The sequence below is a fragment of the Dendrobates tinctorius genome, unplaced genomic scaffold (genome assembly GCF_039654945.1).
Source record: "Dendrobates tinctorius isolate UK_male_01 unplaced genomic scaffold, ASM3965494v1 ptg000146l, whole genome shotgun sequence".
In the NCBI taxonomy this organism is placed as follows: Eukaryota; Metazoa; Chordata; class Amphibia; order Anura; family Dendrobatidae; genus Dendrobates; species Dendrobates tinctorius.
The window spans coordinates 2,374,705-2,396,058 of record NW_027361813.1 but is presented as its reverse complement, the minus strand read 5'-3'; the positions used below and the strand labels follow the sequence as shown (position 1 = coordinate 2,396,058).

The window sequence follows — 21,354 nt, the reverse complement described above, 5'->3', positions numbered from 1 at the left end:
CGCCCCGCGCCTCTTTGGCATTAAATTATTATCATTATTTATTATTATAGCGCCATTTATTGCATTTACAATAGAATATGACCTTTGCTATAGTTTGTGTATTGCCCATTCATTGATGTGGCGTGTGATGGCTCCGCTGGATTCATAGTGTTCATGAGTTGTCAGACGTTTGAGGTTGGACGCTTTTTATAGTTTTAGGCTTGATGCCGTTCCCGTATTTTTGGCTTTGAAGCTTTCTCGTTGTTTTGGGGATATGTGGGTTATTTTGGTGTTTTAGGGTGTGATGCGTTCCTTACCTGTGATATTAAATTGAGTAGCGTTGAGTTCATTGAGCAGACGATCCAGCTCACATATTCCGCCTCCGACACTCACAGGCACAGCAGGGGGGCTGCACTTCTTTACTGTGCTGCAAAAAAGAAGGAACGAAGTGTCTGTGTGAACTATGCCGAGGGAAGAGCTGACAATTCCTGACAACAAGGAGCGCGAGGGACACTGAACCTGTACAGATGGGTCCGGTCTGCGGTGACGTCCCCGGGGTCAGCGTCTGCCGAGGTCAGGGCTGTCTGAGGGGGTACAGTAACGTGGACGATGAAGCGGACATGGCGACTGGTGGAAGGCTATAACCTCACCGGGGCCGGCCTCACCTGGGCGCTGTATGGAGGTGGTGTAGGACGCTGCTCAGACATCTCAGAGGATTCAGGACCATCAGTCAACAAGACTGGACATCGAGTGGGAGAAGTGACCTGCAGGTCGGCCAGCAAGGCATCTGAGAGAGACAGAGGGTCAGCGGCCATTGTGTCCCGAATCTGCATCAGGACCATATACGAGACCGACCAATGAGAACTCACCCAGGTCCTCCATCGCTCCACCGAAGCCCGGGCAGATCTGGAGGCCAAACCAAGAGGAGCAGATGAGGGACCAAAACCAGGAAGAGACAGCCAGTGTCAGCGAGAGAGTGCAGAGGAGCCGCGCAAGACTCACATGGAAGGAAAGAGACAGTAACCATGAGAGCTCAGGCTAAGGAAAAGGAGAGACCATTGTAAGGAAAGAGACAGCCAGTGTCAGCGAGAGAGTGCAGAGGAGCCGCGCGAGACTCACATGGAAGGAAAGAGACAGTAACCATGAGAGCTCAGGCTAAGGAAAAGGAGAGACCATTGTAAGGAAAGAGACAGCCAGTGTCAGCGAGAGAGTGCAGAGGAGCCGCGCGAGACTCACATGGAAGGAAAGAGACAGTAACCATGAGAGCTCAGGCTAAGGAAGAGGAGAGACCATTGTAAGGAAAGAGACAGCCAGTGTCAGCGAGAGAGTGCAGAGGAGCCGCGTGAGACTCACATGGAAGGAAAGAGACAGTAACCATGAGAGCTCAGGCAAAGGAAAAGGAGAGACCATTGTAAGGAAAGAGACAGCCAGTGTCAGCGAGAGAGTGCAGAGGAGCCGCGCGAGACTCACATGGAAGGAAAGAGACAGTAACCATGAGAGCTCAGGCAAAGGAAAAGGAGAGACCATTGTAAGGAAAGAGACAGCCAGTGTCAGCGAGAGAGTGCAGAGGAGCCGCGCGAGACTCACATGGAAGGAAAGAGACAGTAACCATGAGAGCTCAGGCTAAGGAAAAGGAGAGACCAATGTAAGGAAAGAGACAGCCAGTGTCAGCGAGAGAGTGCAGAGGAGCCGCGCGAGACTCACATGGAAGGAAAGAGACAGTAACCATGAGAGCTCAGGCTAAGGAAAAGGAGAGACCATTGTAAGGAAAGAGACAGCCAGTGTCAGCGAGAGAGTGCAGAGGAGCCGCGCGAGACTCACATGGAAGGAAAGAGACAGTAACCATGAGAGCTCAGGCTAAGGAAGAGGAGAGACCATTGTAAGGAAAGAGACAGCCAGTGTCAGCGAGAGAGTGCAGAGGAGCCGCGCGAGACTCACATGGAAGGAAAGAGACAGTAACCATGAGAGCTCAGGCTAAGGAAAAGGAGAGACCATTGTAAGGAAAGAGACAGCCAGTGTCAGCGAGAGAGTGCAGAGGAGCCGCGCGAGACTCACATGGAAGGAAAGAGACAGTAACCATGAGAGCTCAGGCTAAGGAAAAGGAGAGACCATTGTAAGGAAAGAGACAGCCAGTGTCAGCGAGAGAGTGCAGAGGAGCCGCGTGAGACTCACATGGAAGGAAAGAGACAGTAACCATGAGAGCTCAGGCTAAGGAAGAGGAGAGACCATTGTAAGGAAAGAGACAGCCAGTGTCAGCGAGAGAGTGCAGAGGAGCCGCGCGAGACTCACATGGAAGGAAAGAGACAGTAACCATGAGAGCTCAGGCTAAGGAAAAGGAGAGACCATTGTAAGGAAAGAGACAGCCAGTGTCAGCGAGAGAGTGCAGAGGAGCCGCGCGAGACTCACATGGAAGGAAAGAGACAGTAACCATGAGAGCTCAGGCAAAGGAAAAGGAGAGACCATTGTAAGGAAAGAGACAGCCAGTGTCAGCGAGAGAGTGCAGAGGAGCCGCGCGAGACTCACATGGAAGGAAAGAGACAGTAACCATGAGAGCTCAGGCTAAGGAAAAGGAGAGACCATTGTAAGGAAAGAGACAGCCAGTGTCAGCGAGAGAGTGCAGAGGAGCAGCGCGAGACTCACATGGAAGGAAAGAGACAGTAACCATGAGAGCTCAGGCAAAGGAAAAGGAGAGACCATTGTAAGGAAAGAGACAGCCAGTGTCAGCGAGAGAGTGCAGAGGAGCCGCGCGAGACTCACATGGAAGGAAAGAGACAGTAACCATGAGAGCTCAGGCTAAGGAAAAGGAGAGACCATTGTAAGGAAAGAGACAGCCAGTGTCAGCGAGAGAGTGCAGAGGAGCCGCGCGAGACTCACATGGAAGGAAAGAGACAGTAACCATGAGAGCTCAGGCAAAGGAAAAGGAGAGACCATTGTAAGGAAAGAGACAGCCAGTGTCAGCGAGAGAGTGCAGAGGAGCCGCGCGAGACTCACATGGAAGGAAAGAGACAGTAACCATGAGAGCTCAGGCTAAGGAAAAGGAGAGACCATTGTAAGGAAAGAGACAGCCAGTGTCAGCGAGAGAGTGCAGAGGAGCCGCGCGAGACTCACATGGAAGGAAAGAGACAGTAACCATGAGAGCTCAGGCAAAGGAAAAGGAGAGACCATTGTAAGGAAAGAGACAGCCAGTGTCAGCGAGAGAGTGCAGAGGAGCCGCGCGAGACTCACATGGAAGGAAAGAGACAGTAACCATGAGAGCTCAGGCTAAGGAAAAGGAGAGACCATTGTAAGGAAAGAGACAGCCAGTGTCAGCGAGAGAGTGCAGAGGAGCCGCGCGAGACTCACATGGAAGGAAAGAGACAGTAACCATGAGAGCTCAGGCAAAGGAAAAGGAGAGACCATTGTAAGGAAAGAGACAGCCAGTGTCAGCGAGAGAGTGCAGAGGAGCCACGCGAGACTCACATGGAAGGAAAGAGACAGTAACCATGAGAGCTCAGGCTAAGGAAAAGGAGAGACCATTGTAAGGAAAGAGACAGCCAGTGTCAGCGAGAGAGTGCAGAGGAGCCGCGCGAGACTCACATGGAAGGAAAGAGACAGTAACCATGAGAGCTCAGGCAAAGGAAAAGGAGAGACCATTGTAAGGAAAGAGACAGCCAGTGTCAGCGAGAGAGTGCAGAGGAGCCGCGCGAGACTCACATGGAAGGAAAGAGACAGTAACCATGAGAGCTCAGGCTAAGGAAAAGGAGAGACCATTGTAAGGAAAGAGACAGCCAGTGTCAGCGAGAGAGTGCAGAGGAGCCGCGCGAGACTCACATATAAGGAAAGAGACAGTAACCATGAGAGCTCAGGCAAAGGAAAAGGAGAGACCATTGTAAGGAAAGAGACAGCCAGCGTCAGCGAGAGAGTGCAGAGGAGCCGCGCGAGACTCACATGGAAGGAAAGAGACAGTAACCATGAGAGCTCAGGCTAAGGAAAAGGAGAGACCATTGTAAGGAAAGAGACAGCCAGCGTCAGCGAGAGAGTGCAGAGGAGCCGCGCGAGACTCACATATCAGGAAAGAGACAGTAACCATGAGAGCTCAGGCAAAGGAAAAGGAGAGACCATTGTAAGGAAAGAGACAGCCAGCGTCAGCGAGAGAGTGCAGAGGAGCCGCGCGAGACTCACATATAAGGAAAGAGACAGTAACCATGAGAGCTCAGGCAAAGGAAAAGGAGAGACCATTGTAAGGAAAGAGACAGCCAGCGTCAGCGAGAGAGTGCAGAGGAGCCGCGCGAGACTCACATGGAAGGAAAGAGACAGTAAACATGAGAGCTCAGGCAAAGGAAAAGGAGAGACCATTGTAAGGAAAGAGACAGCCAGTGTCAGCGAGAGAGTGCAGAGGAGCCGCGCGAGACTCACATGGAAGGAAAGAGACAGTAACCATGAGAGCTCAGGCTAAGGAAAAGGAGAGACCATTGTAAGGAAAGAGACAGCCAGTGTCAGCGAGAGAGTGCAGAGGAGCCGCGCGAGACTCACATGGAAGGAAAGAGACAGTAACCATGAGAGCTCAGGCAAAGGAAAAGGAGAGACCATTGTAAGGAAAGAGACAGCCAGTGTCAGCGAGAGAGTGCAGAGGAGCCGCGCGAGACTCACATGGAAGGAAAGAGACAGTAACCATGAGAGCTCAGGCTAAGGAAAAGGAGAGACCATTGTAAGGAAAGAGACAGCCAGCGTCAGCGAGAGAGTGCAGAGGAGCCGCGCGAGACTCACATATAAGGAAAGAGACAGTAACCATGAGAGCTCAGGCAAAGGAAAAGGAGAGACCATTGTAAGGAAAGAGACAGCCAGCGTCAGCGAGAGAGTGCAGAGGAGCCGCGCGAGACTCACATATAAGGAAAGAGACAGTAACCATGAGAGCTCAGGCAAAGGAAAAGGAGAGACCATTGTAAGGAAAGAGACAGCCAGCGTCAGCGAGAGAGTGCAGAGGAGCCGCGCGAGACTCACATGGAAGGAAAGAGACAGTAACCATGAGAGCTCAGGCTAAGGAAAAGGAGAGACCATTGTAAGGAAAGAGACAGCCAGTGTCAGCGAGAGAGTGCAGAGGAGCCGCGCGAGACTCACATGGAAGGAAAGAGACAGTAACCATGAGAGCTCAGGCTAAGGAAGAGGAGAGACCATTGTAAGGAAAGAGACAGCCAGTGTCAGCGAGAGAGTGCAGAGGAGCCGCGCGAGACTCACATGGAAGGAAAGAGACAGTAACCATGAGAGCTCAGGCAAAGGAAAAGGAGAGACCATTATAAGGAAAGAGACAGCCAGCGTCAGCGAGAGAGTGCAGAGGAGCCGCGCGAGACTCACATATAAGGAAAGAGACAGTAACCAGGAGAGCTCAGGCTAAGGAAGAGGAGAGACCATTGTAAGGAAAGAGACAGCCAGCGTCAGCGAGAGAGTGCAGAGGAGCCGCGCGAGACTCACATATAAGGAAAGAGACAGTAACCATGAGAGCTCAGGCAAAGGAAAAGGAGAGACCATTGTAAGGAAAGAGACAGCCAGCGTCAGCGAGAGAGTGCAGAGGAGCCGCGCGAGACTCACATGGAAGGAAAGAGACAGTAACCATGAGAGCTCAGGCTAAGGAAAAGGAGAGACCATTGTAAGGAAAGAGACAGCCAGTGTCAGCGAGAGAGTGCAGAGGAGCCGCGCGAGACTCACATGGAAGGAAAGAGACAGTAACCATGAGAGCTCAGGCAAAGGAAAAGGAGAGACCATTGTAAGGAAAGAGACAGCCAGCGTCAGCGAGAGAGTGCAGAGGAGCCGCGCGAGACTCACATATAAGGAAAGAGACAGTAACCATGAGAGCTCAGGCAAAGGAAAAGGAGAGACCATTGTAAGGAAAGAGACAGCCAGCGTCAGCGAGAGAGTGCAGAGGAGCCGCGCGAGACTCACATGGAAGGAAAGAGACAGTAACCATGAGAGCTCAGGCTAAGGAAAAGGAGAGACCATTGTAAGGAAAGAGACAGCCAGTGTCAGCGAGAGAGTGCAGAGGAGCCGCGCGAGACTCACATGGAAGGAAAGAGACAGTAACCATGAGAGCTCAGGCTAAGGAAGAGGAGAGACCATTGTAAGGAAAGAGACAGCCAGTGTCAGCGAGAGAGTGCAGAGGAGCCGCGCGAGACTCACATGGAAGGAAAGAGACAGTAACCATGAGAGCTCAGGCTAAGGAAAAGGAGAGACCATTGTAAGGAAAGAGACAGCCAGTGTCAGCGAGAGAGTGCAGAGGAGCCGCGCGAGACTCACATATAAGGAAAGAGACAGTAACCATGAGAGCTCAGGCTAAGGAAGAGGAGAGACCATTGTAAGGAAAGAGACAGCCAGCGTCAGCGAGAGAGTGCAGAGGAGCCGCGCTAGACTCACATATAAGGAAAGAGACAGTAACCATGAGAGCTCAGGCTAAGGAAGAGGAGAGACCATTGTAAGGAAAGAGACAGCCAGCGTCAGCGAGAGAGTGCAGAGGAGCCGCGCGAGACTCACATATAAGGAAAGAGACAGTAACCATGAGAGCTCAGGCAAAGGAAAAGGAGCGACCATTGTAAGGAAAGAGACAGCCAGCGTCAGCGAGAGAGTGCAGAGGAGCCGCGCTAGACTCACATATAAGGAAAGAGACAGTAACCATGAGAGCTCAGGCTAAGGAAGAGGAGAGACCATTGTAAGGAAAGAGACAGCCAGCGTCAGCGAGAGAGTGCAGAGGAGCCGCGCGAGACTCACATATAAGGAAAGAGACAGTAACCATGAGAGCTCAGGCTAAGGAAGAGGAGAGACCATTGTAAGGAAAGAGACAGCCAGCGTCAGCGAGAGAGTGCAGAGGAGCCGCGCGACACTCACATATAAGGAAAGAGACAGTAACCATGAGAGCTCAGGCTAAGGAAGAGGAGAGACCATTGTAAGGAAAGAGACAGCTGGAGTCAGCGAGAGAGTGCAGAGGAGCCGCGCGAGACTCACATGGAAGGAAAGAGACAGTAACCATGAGAGCTCAGGCAAAGGAAAAGGAGAGACCATTGTAAGGAAAGAGACAGCCAGCGTCAGCGAGAGAGTGCAGAGGAGCCGCGCGAGACTCACATATAAGGAAAGAGACAGTAACCATGAGAGCTCAGGCTAAGGAAGAGGAGAGACCATTGTAAGGAAAGAGACAGCCAGCGTCAGCGAGAGAGTGCAGAGGAGCCGCGCGAGACTCACATATAAGGAAAGAGACAGTAACCATGAGAGCTCAGGCTAAGGAAGAGGAGAGACCATTGTAAGGAAAGAGACAGCCAGCGTCAGCGAGAGAGTGCAGAGGAGCCGCGCGAGACTCACATGGAAGGAAAGAGACAGTAACCATGAGAGCTCAGGCAAAGGAAAAGGAGAAACCATTGTAAGGAAAGAGACAGCCAGTGTCAGCGAGAGAGTGCAGAGGAGCCGCGCGAGACTCACATGGAAGGAAAGAGACAGTAACCAGGAGAGCTCAGGCAAAGGAAAAGGAGAAACCATTGTAAGGAAAGAGACAGCCAGCGTCAGCGAGAGAGTGCAGAGGAGCCGCGCGAGACTCACATATAAGGAAAGAGACAGTAACCATGAGAGCTCAGGCAAAGGAAAAGGAGAAACCATTGTAAGGAAAGAGACAGCCAGTGTCAGCGAGAGAGTGCAGAGGAGCCGCGCGAGACTCACATGGAAGGAAAGAGACAGTAACCATGAGAGCTCAGGCAAAGGAAAAGGAGAGACCATTGTAAGGAAAGAGACAGCCAGCGTCAGCGAGAGAGTGCAGAGGAGCCGCGCGAGACTCACATGGAAGGAAAGAGACAGTAACCATGAGAGCTCAGGCAAAGGAAAAGGAGAGACCATTGTAAGGAAAGAGACAGCCAGTGTCAGCGAGAGAGTGCAGAGGAGCCGCGCGAGACTCACATGGAAGGAAAGAGACAGTAACCATGAGAGCTCAGGCTAAGGAAGAGGAGAGACCATTGTAAGGAAAGAGACAGCCAGCGTCAGCGAGAGAGTGCAGAGGAGCCGCGCGAGACTCACATATAAGGAAAGAGACAGTAACCATGAGAGCTCAGGCTAAGGAAGAGGAGAGACCATTGTAAGGAAAGAGACAGCTGGAGTCAGCGAGAGAGTGCAGAGGAGCCGCGCGAGACTCACATGGAAGGAAAGAGACAGTAACCATGAGAGCTCAGGCAAAGGAAAAGGAGAGACCATTGTAAGGAAAGAGACAGCCAGCGTCAGCGAGAGAGTGCAGAGGAGCCGCGCGAGACTCACATATAAGGAAAGAGACAGTAACCATGAGAGCTCAGGCTAAGGAAGAGGAGAGACCATTGTAAGGAAAGAGACAGCCAGCGTCAGCGAGAGAGTGCAGAGGAGCCGCGCGAGACTCACATATAAGGAAAGAGACAGTAACCATGAGAGCTCAGGCTAAGGAAGAGGAGAGACCATTGTAAGGAAAGAGACAGCCAGCGTCAGCGAGAGAGTGCAGAGGAGCCGCGCGAGACTCACATGGAAGGAAAGAGACAGTAACCATGAGAGCTCAGGCAAAGGAAAAGGAGAAACCATTGTAAGGAAAGAGACAGCCAGTGTCAGCGAGAGAGTGCAGAGGAGCCGCGCGAGACTCACATGGAAGGAAAGAGACAGTAACCAGGAGAGCTCAGGCAAAGGAAAAGGAGAAACCATTGTAAGGAAAGAGACAGCCAGCGTCAGCGAGAGAGTGCAGAGGAGCCGCGCGAGACTCACATATAAGGAAAGAGACAGTAACCATGAGAGCTCAGGCAAAGGAAAAGGAGAAACCATTGTAAGGAAAGAGACAGCCAGTGTCAGCGAGAGAGTGCAGAGGAGCCGCGCGAGACTCACATGGAAGGAAAGAGACAGTAACCATGAGAGCTCAGGCAAAGGAAAAGGAGAGACCATTGTAAGGAAAGAGACAGCCAGCGTCAGCGAGAGAGTGCAGAGGAGCCGCGCGAGACTCACATGGAAGGAAAGAGACAGTAACCAGGAGAGCTCAGGCTAAGGAAGAGGAGAGACCATTGTAAGGAAAGAGACAGCTGGAGTCACCATGAGATTGCAGACTAGAGATGGGGAGAGTCCAGTGTGATGAAATAGACAGCTCGTGTCATTCTGAGAGTGCAGACTAGAGATGGGGAGAGTCCAGTGTGACGAAATAGACAGCTCGTGTCATTCTGAGAGTGCAGACAAGAGATGGGGAGAGTCCAGTGTGACGAAATAGACAGCTCGTGTCATTCTGAGAGTGCAGACTAGAGATGGGGAGAGTCCAGTGTGACGAAATAGACAGCTCGTGTCATTCTGAGAGTGCAGACTAGAGATGGGGAGAGTCCAGTGTGACGAAATAGACAGCTCGTGTCATTCTGAGAGTGCAGACTAGAGATGGGGAGAGTCCAGTGTGATGAAATAGACAGCTCGTGTCATTCTGAGAGTGCAGACTAGAGATGGGGAGAGTCCAGTGTGATGAAATAGACAGCTCGTGTCATTCTGAGAGTGCAGACTAGAGATGGGGAGAGTCCAGTGTGATGAAATAGACAGCTCGTGTCATTCTGAGAGTGCAGACTAGAGATGGGGAGAGTCCAGTGTGATGAAATAGACAGCTCGTGTCATTCTGAGAGTGCAGACTAGAGATGGGGAGAGTCCAGTGTGACGAAATAGACAGCTCGTGTCATTCTGAGAGTGCTGACTAGAGATGGGGAGAGTCCAATGTGATGAAATAGACAGCTCGTGTCATTCTGAGAGTGCAGACTAGAGAAGGGGAGAGTCCAGTGTGACGAAATAGACAGCTCGTGTCATTCTGAGAGTGCAGACAAGAGATGGGGAGAGTCCAGTGTGATGAAATAGACAGCTCGTGTCATTCTGAGAGTGCAGACTAGAGATGGGGAGAGTCCAGTGTGATGAAATAGACAGCTCGTGTCATTCTGAGAGTGCAGACTAGAGATGGGGAGAGTCCAGTGTGACGAAATAGACAGCTCGTGTCATTCTGAGAGTGCAGACTAGAGATGGGGAGAGTCCAGTGTGATGAAATAGACAGCTCGTGTCATTCTGAGAGTGCAGACTAGAGAAGGGGAGAGTCCAGTGTGACGAAATAGACAGCTCGTGTCATTCTGAGAGTGCAGACTAGAGATAGGGAGAGTCCAGTGTGATAAAATAGACAGCTCGTGTCATTCTGAGAGTGCAGACTAGAGATGGGGAGAGTCCAGTGTGATGAAATAGACAGCTCGTGTCATTCTGAGAGTGCAGACTAGAGATAGGGAGAGTCCAGTGTGATAAAATAGACAGCTCGTGTCATTCTGAGAGTGCAGACTAGAGATGGGGAGAGTCCAGTGTGATGAAATAGACAGCTCGTGTCATTCTGAGAGTGCAGACTAGAGATGGGGAGAGTCCAGTGTGACGAAATAGACAGCTCGTGTCATTCTGAGAGTGCAGACTAGAGATAGGGAGAGTCCAGTGTGATAAAATAGACAGCTCGTGTCATTCTGAGAGTGCAGACTAGAGATGGGGAGAGTCCAGTGTGATGAAATAGACAGCTCGTGTCATTCTGAGAGTGCAGACTAGAGATGGGGAGAGTCCAGTGTGATGAAATAGACAGCTCGTGTCATTCTGAGAGTGCAGACTAGAGATGGGGAGAGTCCAGTGTGACGAAATAGACAGCTCGTGTCATTCTGAGAGTGCAGACTAGAGATGGGGAGAGTCCAGTGTGATGAAATAGACAGCTCGTGTCATTCTGAGAGTGCAGACTAGAGATGGGGAGACTCCAGTGTGACGAAATAGACAGCTCGTGTCATTCTGAGAGTGCAGACTAGAGATGGGGAGAGTCCAGTGTGATGAAATAGACAGCTCGTGTCATTCTGAGAGTGCAGACTAGAGATGGGGAGAGTCCAGTGTGACGAAATAGACAGCTCGTGTCATTCTGAGAGTGCAGACTAGAGATGGGGAGAGTCCAGTGTGATGAAATAGACAGCTCGTGTCATTCTGAGAGTGCAGACTAGAGATAGGGAGAGTCCAGTGTGATAAAATAGACAGCTCGTGTCATTCTGAGAGTGCAGACTAGAGATGGGGAGAGTCCAGTGTGATGAAATAGACAGCTCGTGTCATTCTGAGAGTGCAGACTAGAGATGGGGAGAGTGCAATGTGATGAAATAGACAGCTCGTGTCATTCTGAGAGTGCAGACTAGAGATGGGGAGAGTCCAGTGTGACGAAATAGACAGCTCGTGTCATTCTGAGAGTGCAGACTAGAGATGGGGAGAGTCCAGTGTGATAAAATAGACAGCTCGTGTCATTCTGAGAGTGCAGACTAGAGATGGGGAGAGTCCAGTGTGATGAAATAGACAGCTCGTGTCATTCTGAGAGTGCAGACTAGAGATGGGGAGAGTCCAGTGTGATGAAATAGACAGCTCGTGTCATTCTGAGAGTGCAGACTAGAGATGGGGAGAGTCCAGTGTGACGAAATAGACAGCTCGTGTCATTCTGAGAGTGCAGACTAGAGATGGGGAGAGTCCAGTGTGATGAAATAGACAGCTCGTGTCATTCTGAGAGTGCAGACTAGAGATAGGGAGAGTCCAGTGTGATAAAATAGACAGCTCGTGTCATTCTGAGAGTGCAGACTAGAGATGGGGAGAGTCCAGTGTGATGAAATAGACAGCTCGTGTCATTCTCAGAGTGCAGACTAGAGATGGGGAGAGTCCAGTGTGATGAAATAGACAGCTCGTGTCATTCTGAGAGTGCAGACAAGAGATGGGGAGAGTCCAGTGTGATGAAATAGACAGCTCGTGTCATTCTGAGAGTGCAGACTAGAGACGGGGAGAGTCCAGTGTGATGAAATAGACAGCTCGTGTCATTCTGAGAGTGCAGACAAGAGATGGGGAGAGTCCAGTGTGAGGAAATAGACAGCTCGTGTCATTCTGAGAGTGCAGACAAGAGATGGGGAGACTCCAGTGTGACGAAATAGACAGCTCGTGTCATTCTGAGAGTGCAGACTAGAGATGGGGAGAGTCCAGTGTGATGAAATAGACAGCTAGTGTCATTCTGAGAGTGCAGACAAGAGATGGGGAGACTCCAGTGTGACGAAATAGACAGCTCGTGTCATTCTGAGAGTGCAGACTAGAGATGGGGAGAGTCCAGTGTGATGAAATAGACAGCTCGTGTCATTCTGAGAGTGCAGACTAGAGAAGGGGAGAGTCCAGTGTGACGAAATAGACAGCTCGTGTCATTCTGAGAGTGCAGACCAGAGATGGGGAGAGTCCAGTGTGACGAAATAGACAGCTCGTGTCATTCTGAGAGTGCAGACAAGAGATGGGGAGACTCCAGTGTGACGAAATAGACAGCTCGTGTCATTCGTAGAGTGCAGACTAGAGATGGGGAGAGTCCAGTGTGACGAAATAGACAGCTCGTGTCATTCTGAGAGTGCAAACTAGAGACGGGGAGAGTCCAGTGTGACGAAATAGACAGCTCGTGTCATTCTGAGAGTGCAGACTAGAGAAGGGGAGAGTCCAGTGTGATGAAATAGACAGCTCGTGTCATTCTGAGAGTGCAGACTAGAGATGGGGAGAGTCCAGTGTGACGAAATAGACAGCTCGTGTCATTCTGAGAGTGCAAACTAGAGATGGGGAGAGTCCAGTGTGATGAAATAGACAGCTCGTGTCATTCTGAGAGTGCAGACTAGAGATGGGGAGAGTCCAGTGTGACGAAATAGACAGCTCGTGTCATTCTGAGAGTGCAGACCAGAGATGGGGAGAGTCCAGTGTGATGAAATAGACAGCTCGTGTCATTCTGAGAGTGCAGACTAGAGAAGGGGAGAGTCCAGTGTGACGAAATAGACAGCTCGTGTCATTCTGAGAGTGCAGACTAGAGATGGGGAGAGTCCAGTGTGACGAAATAGACAGCTCGTGTCATTCTGAGAGTGCAGACTAGAGATGGGGAGAGTCCAGTGTGACGAAATAGACAGCTCGTGTCATTCTGAGAGTGCAGACAAGAGATGGGGAGAGTCCAGTGTGACGAAATAGACAGCTCGTGTCATTCTGAGAGTGCAGACTAGAGATGGGGAGAGTCCAGTGTGATGAAATAGACAGCTCGTGTCATTCTGAGAGTGCAGACCAGAGATGGGGAGAGTCCAGTGTGATGAAATAGACAGCTCGTGTCATTCTGAGAGTGCAGACTAGAGAAGGGGAGAGTCCAGTGTGACGAAATAGACAGCTCGTGTCATTCTGAGAGTGCAGACTAGAGATGGGGAGAGTCCAGTGTGACGAAATAGACAGCTCGTGTCATTCTGAGAGTGCAGACAAGAGATGGGGAGAGTCCAGTGTGACGAAATAGACAGCTCGTGTCATTCTGAGAGTGCAGACTAGAGATGGGGAGAGTCCAGTGTGACGAAATAGACAGCTCGTGTCATTCTGAGAGTGCAGACTAGAGATGGGGAGAGTCCAGTGTGACGAAATAGACAGCTCGTGTCATTCTGAGAGTGCAGACAAGAGATGGGGAGAGTCCAGTGTGACGAAATAGACAGCTCGTGTCATTCTGAGAGTGCAGACTAGAGATGGGGAGAGTCCAGTGTGATGAAATAGACAGCTCGTGTCATTCTGAGAGTGCAGACAAGAGATGGGGAGAGTCCAGTGTGACGAAATAGACAGCTCGTGTCATTCTGAGAGTGCAGACCAGAGATGGGGAGAGTCCAGTGTGACGAAATAGACAGCTCGTGTCATTCTGAGAGTGCAGACTAAAGATGGGGAGAGTCCAGTGTGACGAAATAGACAGCTTGTGTCATTCTGAGAGTGCAAACTAGAGACGGGGAGAGTCCAGTGTGATGAAATAGACAGCTCGTGTCATTCTGAGAGTGCAGACTAAAGATGGGGAGAGTCCAGTGTGACGAAATAGACAGCTCGTGTCATTCTGAGAGTGCAAATTAGAGATGGGGAGAGTCCAGTGTGACGAAATAGACAGCTCGTGTCATTCTGAGAGTGCAGACTAAAGATGGGGAGAGTCCAGTGTGACGAAATAGACAGCTTGTGTCATTCTGAGAGTGCAAACTAGAGATGGGGAGAGTCCAGTGTGATGAAATAGACAGCTTGTGTCATTCTGAGAGTGCAGACTAGAGATGGGGAGCGTCCAGTGTGATGAAATAGACAGCTCGTATCATTCTGAGAGTGCAGACTAGAGATGGGGAGAGTCCAGTGTGATGAAATAGACAGCTCGTGTCATTCTGAGAGTGCAGACTAGAGATGGGGAGAGTCCAGTGTGATGAAATAGACAGCTCGTGTCATTCTGAGAGTGCAGACTAGAGATGGGGAGAGTCCAGTGTGATGAAATAGACAGCTCGTGTCATTCTGAGGGTGCAGACTAGAGATGGGGAGAGTCCAGTGTGACGAAATAGACAGCTAGTGTCATTCTGAGAGTGCAGACTAGAGAAGGGGAGAGTCCAGTGTGATGAAATAGACAGCTCGTGTCATTCTGAGAGTGCAGACTAGAGATGGGGAGAGTCCAGTGTGACGAAATAGACAGCTCGTGTCATTCTGAGAGTGCAAACTAGAGACGGGGAGAGTCCAGTGTGACGAAATAGACAGCTCGTGTCATTCTGAGAGTGCAGACTAGAGAAGGGGAGAGTCCAGTGTGATGAAATAGACAGCTTGTGTCATTCTGAGAGTGCAGACTAGAGATGGGGAGAGTCCAGTGTGACGAAATAGACAGCTCGTGTCATTCTGAGAGTGCAAACTAGAGATGGGGAGGGTCCAGTGTGACGAAATAGACAGCTCGTGTCATTCTGAGAGTGCAGACTAGAGAAGGGGAGAGTCCAGTGTGATGAAATAGACAGCTCGTGTCATTCTGAGAGTGCAGACTAGAGATGGGGAGAGTCCAGTGTGATGAAACAGACAGCTCGTGTCATTCTGAGAGTGCAGACTAGAGATGGGGAGAGTCCAGTGTGACGAAATAGACAGCTCGTGTCATTCTGAGAGTGCAGACTAGAGAAGGGGAGAGTCCAGTGTGAGGAAATAGACAGCTCGTGTCATTCTGAGAGTGCAGACTAGAGACGGGGAGAGTCCAGTGTGATGAAATAGACAGCTCGTGTCATTCTGAGAGTGCAGACTAGAGATGGGGAGAGTCCAGTGTGAGGAAATAGACAGCTCGTGTCATTCTGAGAGTGCAGACTAGAGAAGGGGAGAGTCCAGTGTGAGGAAATAGACAGCTCGTGTCATTCTGAGAGTACAGACTAGAGATGGGGAGAGTCCAGTGTGATGAAATAGACAGCTCGTGTCATTCTGAGAGTGCATACTAGAGACGGGGAGAGTCCAGTGTGATGAAATAGACAGCTCGTGTCATTCTGAGAGTGCAGACTAGAGAAGGGGAGAGTCCAGTGTGACGAAATAGACAGCTCGTGTCATTCTGAGAGTGCAGACTAGAGATGGGGAGAGTCCAGTGTGATGAAATAGACAGCTCGTGTCATTCTGAGAGTGCAGACTAGAGATGGGGAGATTCCAATGTGATGAAATAGACAGCTCGTGTCATTCTGAGAGTGCAGACTAGAGATGGGGAGAGTCCAGTGTGACGAAATAGACAGCTCGTGTCATTCTGAGAGTGCAAACTAGAGATGGGGAGAGTCCAGTGTGATGAAATAGACAGCTCGTGTCATTCTGAGAGTGCAGACTAGAGATGGGGAGATTCCAATGTGATGAAATAGACAGCTCGTGTCATTCTGAGAGTGCAGACTAGAGATGGGGAGAGTCCAGTGTGATGAAATAGACAGCTCGTATCATTCTGAGAGTGCAGACTAGAGATGGGGAGAGTCCAGTGCGACGAAATAGACAGCTCGTGTCATTCTGAGAGTGCAAACTAGAGATGGGGAGAGTCCAGTGTGACGAAATAGACAGCTCGTGTCATTCTGAGAGTGCAGACTAGAGATGGGGAGAGTCCAGTGTGAGGAAATAGACAGCTCGTGTCATTCTGAGAGTGCAGACTAGAGAAGGGGAGAGTCCAGTGTGACGAAATAGACAGCTCGTGTCATTCTGAGAGTGCAGACTAGAGATGGGGAGAGTCCAGTGTGATGAAATAGACAGCTCGTGTCATTCTGAGAGTGCAGACTAGAGATGGGGAGAGTCCAGTGTGATGAAATAGACAGCTCGTGTCATTCTGAGAGTGCAGACTAGAGATGGGGAGAGTCCAGTGTGATGAAATAGACAGCTCGTATCATTCTGAGAGTGCAGACTAGAGATGGGGAGAGTCCAGTGTGATGAAATAGACAGCTCGTGTCATTCTGAGAGTGCAGACTAGAGAAGGGGAGAGTCCAGTGTGACGAAATAGACAGCTCGTGTCATTCTGAGAGTGCAGACAAGAGATGGGAAGAGTCCAGTGTGATGAAATAGACAGCTCGTGTCATTCTGAGAGTGCAGACTAGAGATGGGGAGAGTCCAGTGTGACGAAATAGACAGCTCGTGTCATTCTGAGAGTGCAGACTAGAGAAGGGGAGAGTCCAGTGTGACGAAATAGACAGCTCGTGTCATTCTGAGAGTGCAGACTAGAGATGGGGAGAGTCCAGTGTGATGAAATAGACAGCTCGTGTCATTCTGAGAGTGCAGACTAGAGAAGGGGAGAGTCCAGTGTGACGAAATAGACAGCTCGTGTCATTCTGAGAGTGCACACTTGAGATGGGGAGAGTCCAGTGTGATGAAATAGACAGCTCGTGTCATTCTGAGAGTGCAGACTAGAGATGGGGAGAGTCCAGTGTGATGAAATAGACAGCTCGTGTCATTCTGAGAGTGCAAACTAGAGATGGGGAGAGTCCAGTGTGATGAAATAGACAGCTCGTGTCATTCTGAGAGTGCAGACAAGAGATGGGGAGAGTCCAATGTGACGAAATAGACAGCTCGTGTCATTCTGAGAGTGCAGACTAGAGATGGGGAGAGTCCAGTGTGACGAAATAGACAGCTCGTGTCATTCTGAGAGTGCAGACAAGAGATGGGGAGAGTCCAATGTGACGAAATAGACAGCTCGTGTCATTCTGAGAGTGCAGACTAGAGATGGGGAGAGTCCAGTGTGATGAAATAGACAGCTAGTGTCATTCTGAGAGTGCACACTTGAGATGGGGAGAGTCCAGTGTGATGAAATAGACAGCTCGTGTCATTCTGAGAGTGCAGACTAGAGATGGGGAGAGTCCAGTGTGATGAAATAGACAGCTCGTATCATTCTGAGAGTGCAGACTAGAGATGGGGAGAGTCCAGTGTGATGAAATAGACAGCTCGTGTCATTCTGAGAGTGCAGACTAGAGATGGGGAGAGTCCAGTGTGACGAAATAGACAGCTCGTGTCATTCTGAGAGTGCAGACTAGAGATGGGGAGAGTCCAGTGTGATGAAATAGACAGCTCGTGTCATTCTGAGAGTGCAGACTAGAGAAGGGGAGAGTCCAGTGTGATGAAATAGACAGCTCGTGTCATTCTGAGAGTGCAAACTAGAGATGGGGAGAGTCCAGTGTGACGAAATAGACAGCTCGTGTCATTCTGAGAGTGCAGACTAGAGATGGGGAGAGTCCAGTGTGAGGAAATAGACAGCTCGTGTCATTCTGAGAGTGCAGACTAGAGAAGGGGAGAGTCCAGTGTGACGAAATAGACAGCTCGTGTCATTCTGAGAGTGCAGACTAGAGACGGGGAGAGTCCAGTGTGATGAAATAGACAGCTCGTGTCATTCTGAGAGTGCAGACTAGAGATGGGGAGAGTCCAGTGTGAGGAAATAGACAGCTCGTGTCATTCTGAGAGTGCAGAGGAGAGAAGGGGAGAGTCCAGTGTGATGAAATAGACAGCTCGTGTCATTCTGAGAGTGCAAACTAGAGATGGGGAGAGTCCAGTGTGACGAAATAGACAGCTCGTGTCATTCTGAGAGTGCAGACTAGAGATGGGGAGAGTCCAGTGTGAGGAAATAGACAGCTCGTGTCATTCTGAGAGTGCAGACTAGAGAAGGGGAGAGTCCAGTGTGACGAAATAGACAGCTCGTGTCATTCTGAGAGTGCAGACTAGAGATGGGGAGAGTCCAGTGTGATGAAATAGACAGCTCGTGTCATTCTGAGAGTGCAGACTAGAGATGGGGAGAGTCCAGTGTGATGAAATAGACAGCTCGTGTCATTCTGAGAGTGCAGACTAGAGATGGGGAGAGTCCAGTGTGATGAAATAGACAGCTCGTATCATTCTGAGAGTGCAAACTAGAGATGGGGAGAGTCCAGTGTGATGAAATAGACAGCTCGTGTCATTCTGAGAGTGCAGACTAGAGATGGGGAGAGTCCAGTGTGATGAAATAGACAGCTCGTGTCATTCTGAGAGTGCAGACTAGAGAAGGGGAGAGTCCAGTGTGACGAAATAGACAGCTTGTGTCATTCTGAGAGTGCAGACTAGAGATGGGGAGAGTCCAGTGTGATGAAATAGACAGCTCGTGTCATTCTGAGAGTGCACACTTGAGATGGGGAGAGTCCAGTGTGATGAAATAGACAGCTCGTGTCATTCTGAGAGTGCAAACTAGAGATGGGGAGAGTCCAGTGTGACGAAATAGACAGCTCGTGTCATTCTGAGAGTGCAGACTAGAGATGGGGAGAGTCCAGTGTGAGGAAATAGACAGCTCGTGTCATTCTGAGAGTGCAGACTAGAGAAGGGGAGAGTCCAGTGTGACGAAATAGACAGCTCGTGTCATTCTGAGAGTGCACACTTGAGATGGGGAGAGTCCAGTGTGATGAAATAGACAGCTCGTATCATTCTGAGAGTGCAAACTAGAGATGGGGAGAGTCCAGTGTGATGAAATAGACAGCTCGTGTCATTCTGAGAGTGCAGACTAGAGATGGGGAGAGTCCAGTGTGACGAAATAGACAGCTCGTGTCATTCTGAGAGTGCAGACTAGAGATGGGGAGAGTCCAGTGTGATGAAATAGACAGCTTGTGTCATTCTGAGAGTGCAGACTAGAGATGGGGAGAGTCCAGTGTGATGAAATAGACAGCTCGTGTCATTCTGAGAGTGCAGACTAGAGATGGGGAGAGTCCAGTGTGATGAAATAGACAGCTAGTGTCATTCTGAGAGTGCAGACTAGAGATGGGGAGAGTCCAGTGTGATGAAATAGACAGCTCGTGTCATTCTGAGAGTGCAGACTAGAGATGGGGAGCGTCCAGTGTGATGAAATAGACAGCTCGTGTCATTCTGAGAGTGCAGACTAGAGATGGGGAGAGTCCAGTGTGATGAAATAGACAGCTCGTGTCATTCTGAGAGTGCAGACTAGAGATGGGGAGAGTCCAGTGTGATGAAATAGACAGCTAGTGTCATTCTGAGAGTGCAGACTAGAGACGGGGAGAGTCCAGTGTGATGAAATAGACAGCTCGTGTCATTCTGAGAGTGCAGACTAGAGATGGGGAGAGTCCAGTGTGATGAAATAGACAGCTCGTGTCATTCTGAGAGTGCAGACTAGAGATGGGGAGCGTCCAGTGTGATGAAATAGACAGCTCGTGTCATTCTGAGAGTGCAGACTAGAGACGGGGAGAGTCCAGTGTGATGAAATAGACAGCTCGTGTCATTCTGAGAGTGCAGACTAGAGATGGGGAGAGTCCAGTGTGATGAAATAGACAGCTAGTGTCATTCTGAGAGTGCAGACTAGAGATGGGGAGAGTCCAGTGTGATGAAATAGACAGCTAGTGTCATTCTGAGAGTGCAGACTAGAGATGGGGAGAGTCCAGTGTGATGAAATAGACAGCTAGTGTCATTCTGAGAGTGCAGACTAGAGATGGGGAGAGTCCAGTGTGATGAAATAGACAGCTCGTGTCATTCTGAGAGTGCAGACTAGAGATGGGGAGAGTCCAGTGTGATGAAATAGACAGCTCGTATCATTCTGAGAGTGCGGACTAGAGATGGGGAGAGTCCAGTGTGATGAAATAGACAGCTCGTGTCATTCTGAGAGTGCAGACTAGAGATGGGGAGAGTCCAGTGTGATGAAATAGACAGCTCGTGTCATTCTGAGAGTGCAGACTAGAGATGGGGAGAGTCCAGTGTGATGAAATAGACAGCTAGTGTCATTCTGAGAGTGCAGACTAGAGATGGGGAGAGTCCAGTGTGATGAAATAGACAGCTAGTGTCATTCTGAGAGTGCAGACTAGAGATGGGGAGAGTCCAGTGTGATGAAATAGACAGCTCGTGTCATTCTGAGAGTGTAGACTAGAGATGGGGAGAGTCCAGTGTGATGAAATAGACAGCTCGTGTCATTCTGAGAGTGCAGACTAGAGATGGGGAGAGTCCAGTGTGATGAAATAGACAGCTCGTGTCATTCTGAGAGTGCAGACTAGAGATGGGGAGAGTCCAGTGTGATGAAATAGACAGCTCGTGTCATTCTGAGGGTGCAGACTAGAGATGGGGAGAGTCCAGTGTGATGAAATAGACAGCTCGTGTCATTCTGAGAGTGCAGACTAGAGATGGGGAGAGTCCAGTGTGATGAAATAGACAGCTCGTGTCATTCTGAGAGTGCAAACTAGAGATGGGGAGAGTCCAGTGTGATGAAATAGACAGCTCGTGTCATTCTGAGAGTGCAGACTAAAGATGGGGAGAGTCCAGTGTGATGAAATAGACAGCTCGTGTCATTCTGAGAGTGCAGACTAGAGATGGGGAGAGTCCAGTGTGATGAAATAGACAGCTCGTGTCATTCTGAGGGTGCAGACTAGAGATGGGGAGAGTCCAGTGTGATGAAATAGACAGCTCGTGTCATTCTGAGAGTGCAGACTAGAGACGGGGAGAGTCCAGTGTGATGAAATAGACAGCTCGTGTCATTCTGAGAGTGCAGACTAGAGATGGGGAGAGTCCAGTGTGATGAAATAGACAGCTCGTGTCATTCTGAGAGTGCAGACTAGAGATGGGGAGAGTCCAGTGTGATGAAATAGACAGCTCGTGTCATTCTGAGAGTGCAGACTAGAGATGGGGAGAGTCCAGTGTGATGAAATAGACAGCTCGTGTCATTCTGAGAGTGCAGACTAGAGATGGGGAGAGTCCAGTGTGACGAAATAGACAGCTCGTGTCATTCTGAGAGTGCAGACTAGAGACGGGGAGAGTCCAGTGTGATGAAATAGACAGCTCGTGTCATTCTGAGGGTGCAGACTAGAGATGGGGAGAGTCCAGTGTGATGAAATAGACAGCTCGTGTCATTCTGAGAGTGCAGACTAGAGATGGGGAGAGTCCACTGTGAGGAAATAGACAGCTCGTGTCATTCTGAGAGTGCAGACTAGAGATGGGGAGAGTCCAGTGTGATGAAATAGACAGCTCGTGTCATTCTGAGAGTGCAGACTAGAGATGGGGAGAGTCCAGTGTGAGGAAATAGACAGCTCGTGTCATTCTGAGAGTGCAGACTAGAGATGGGGAGAGTCCAGTGTGAGCAAATAGACAGCTAGT

The 21,354-nt window shown here is 50.1% G+C and overlaps 1 protein-coding gene across 3 annotated transcripts in view; it reads right to left on the bottom strand.

Moving 5' to 3' along the window:
* TGFB1I1 (transforming growth factor beta 1 induced transcript 1) overlaps window positions 1–21,354 on the bottom strand; it is a 232,183-nt gene that overhangs the window by 185,414 nt on the left and 25,415 nt on the right. Inside the window, exons 2-5 of one of the 3 annotated variants that reach the window (XM_073546323.1) lie at window positions 849–885; window positions 645–766; window positions 499–563; window positions 297–406 (exon numbers count right to left, since the gene is read on the bottom strand). In XM_073546323.1, the coding sequence (XP_073402424.1) occupies window positions 297–406; window positions 499–563; window positions 645–766; window positions 849–861 (310 nt within the window). In that variant the 5' untranslated portion in view covers window positions 862–885. Of the gene's footprint in view, window positions 1–296; window positions 407–498; window positions 564–644; window positions 767–848; window positions 1,015–21,354 lie in introns of those variants that run through there. The other 2 variants (XM_073546324.1, XM_073546322.1) reach the window with 2 other exon arrangements.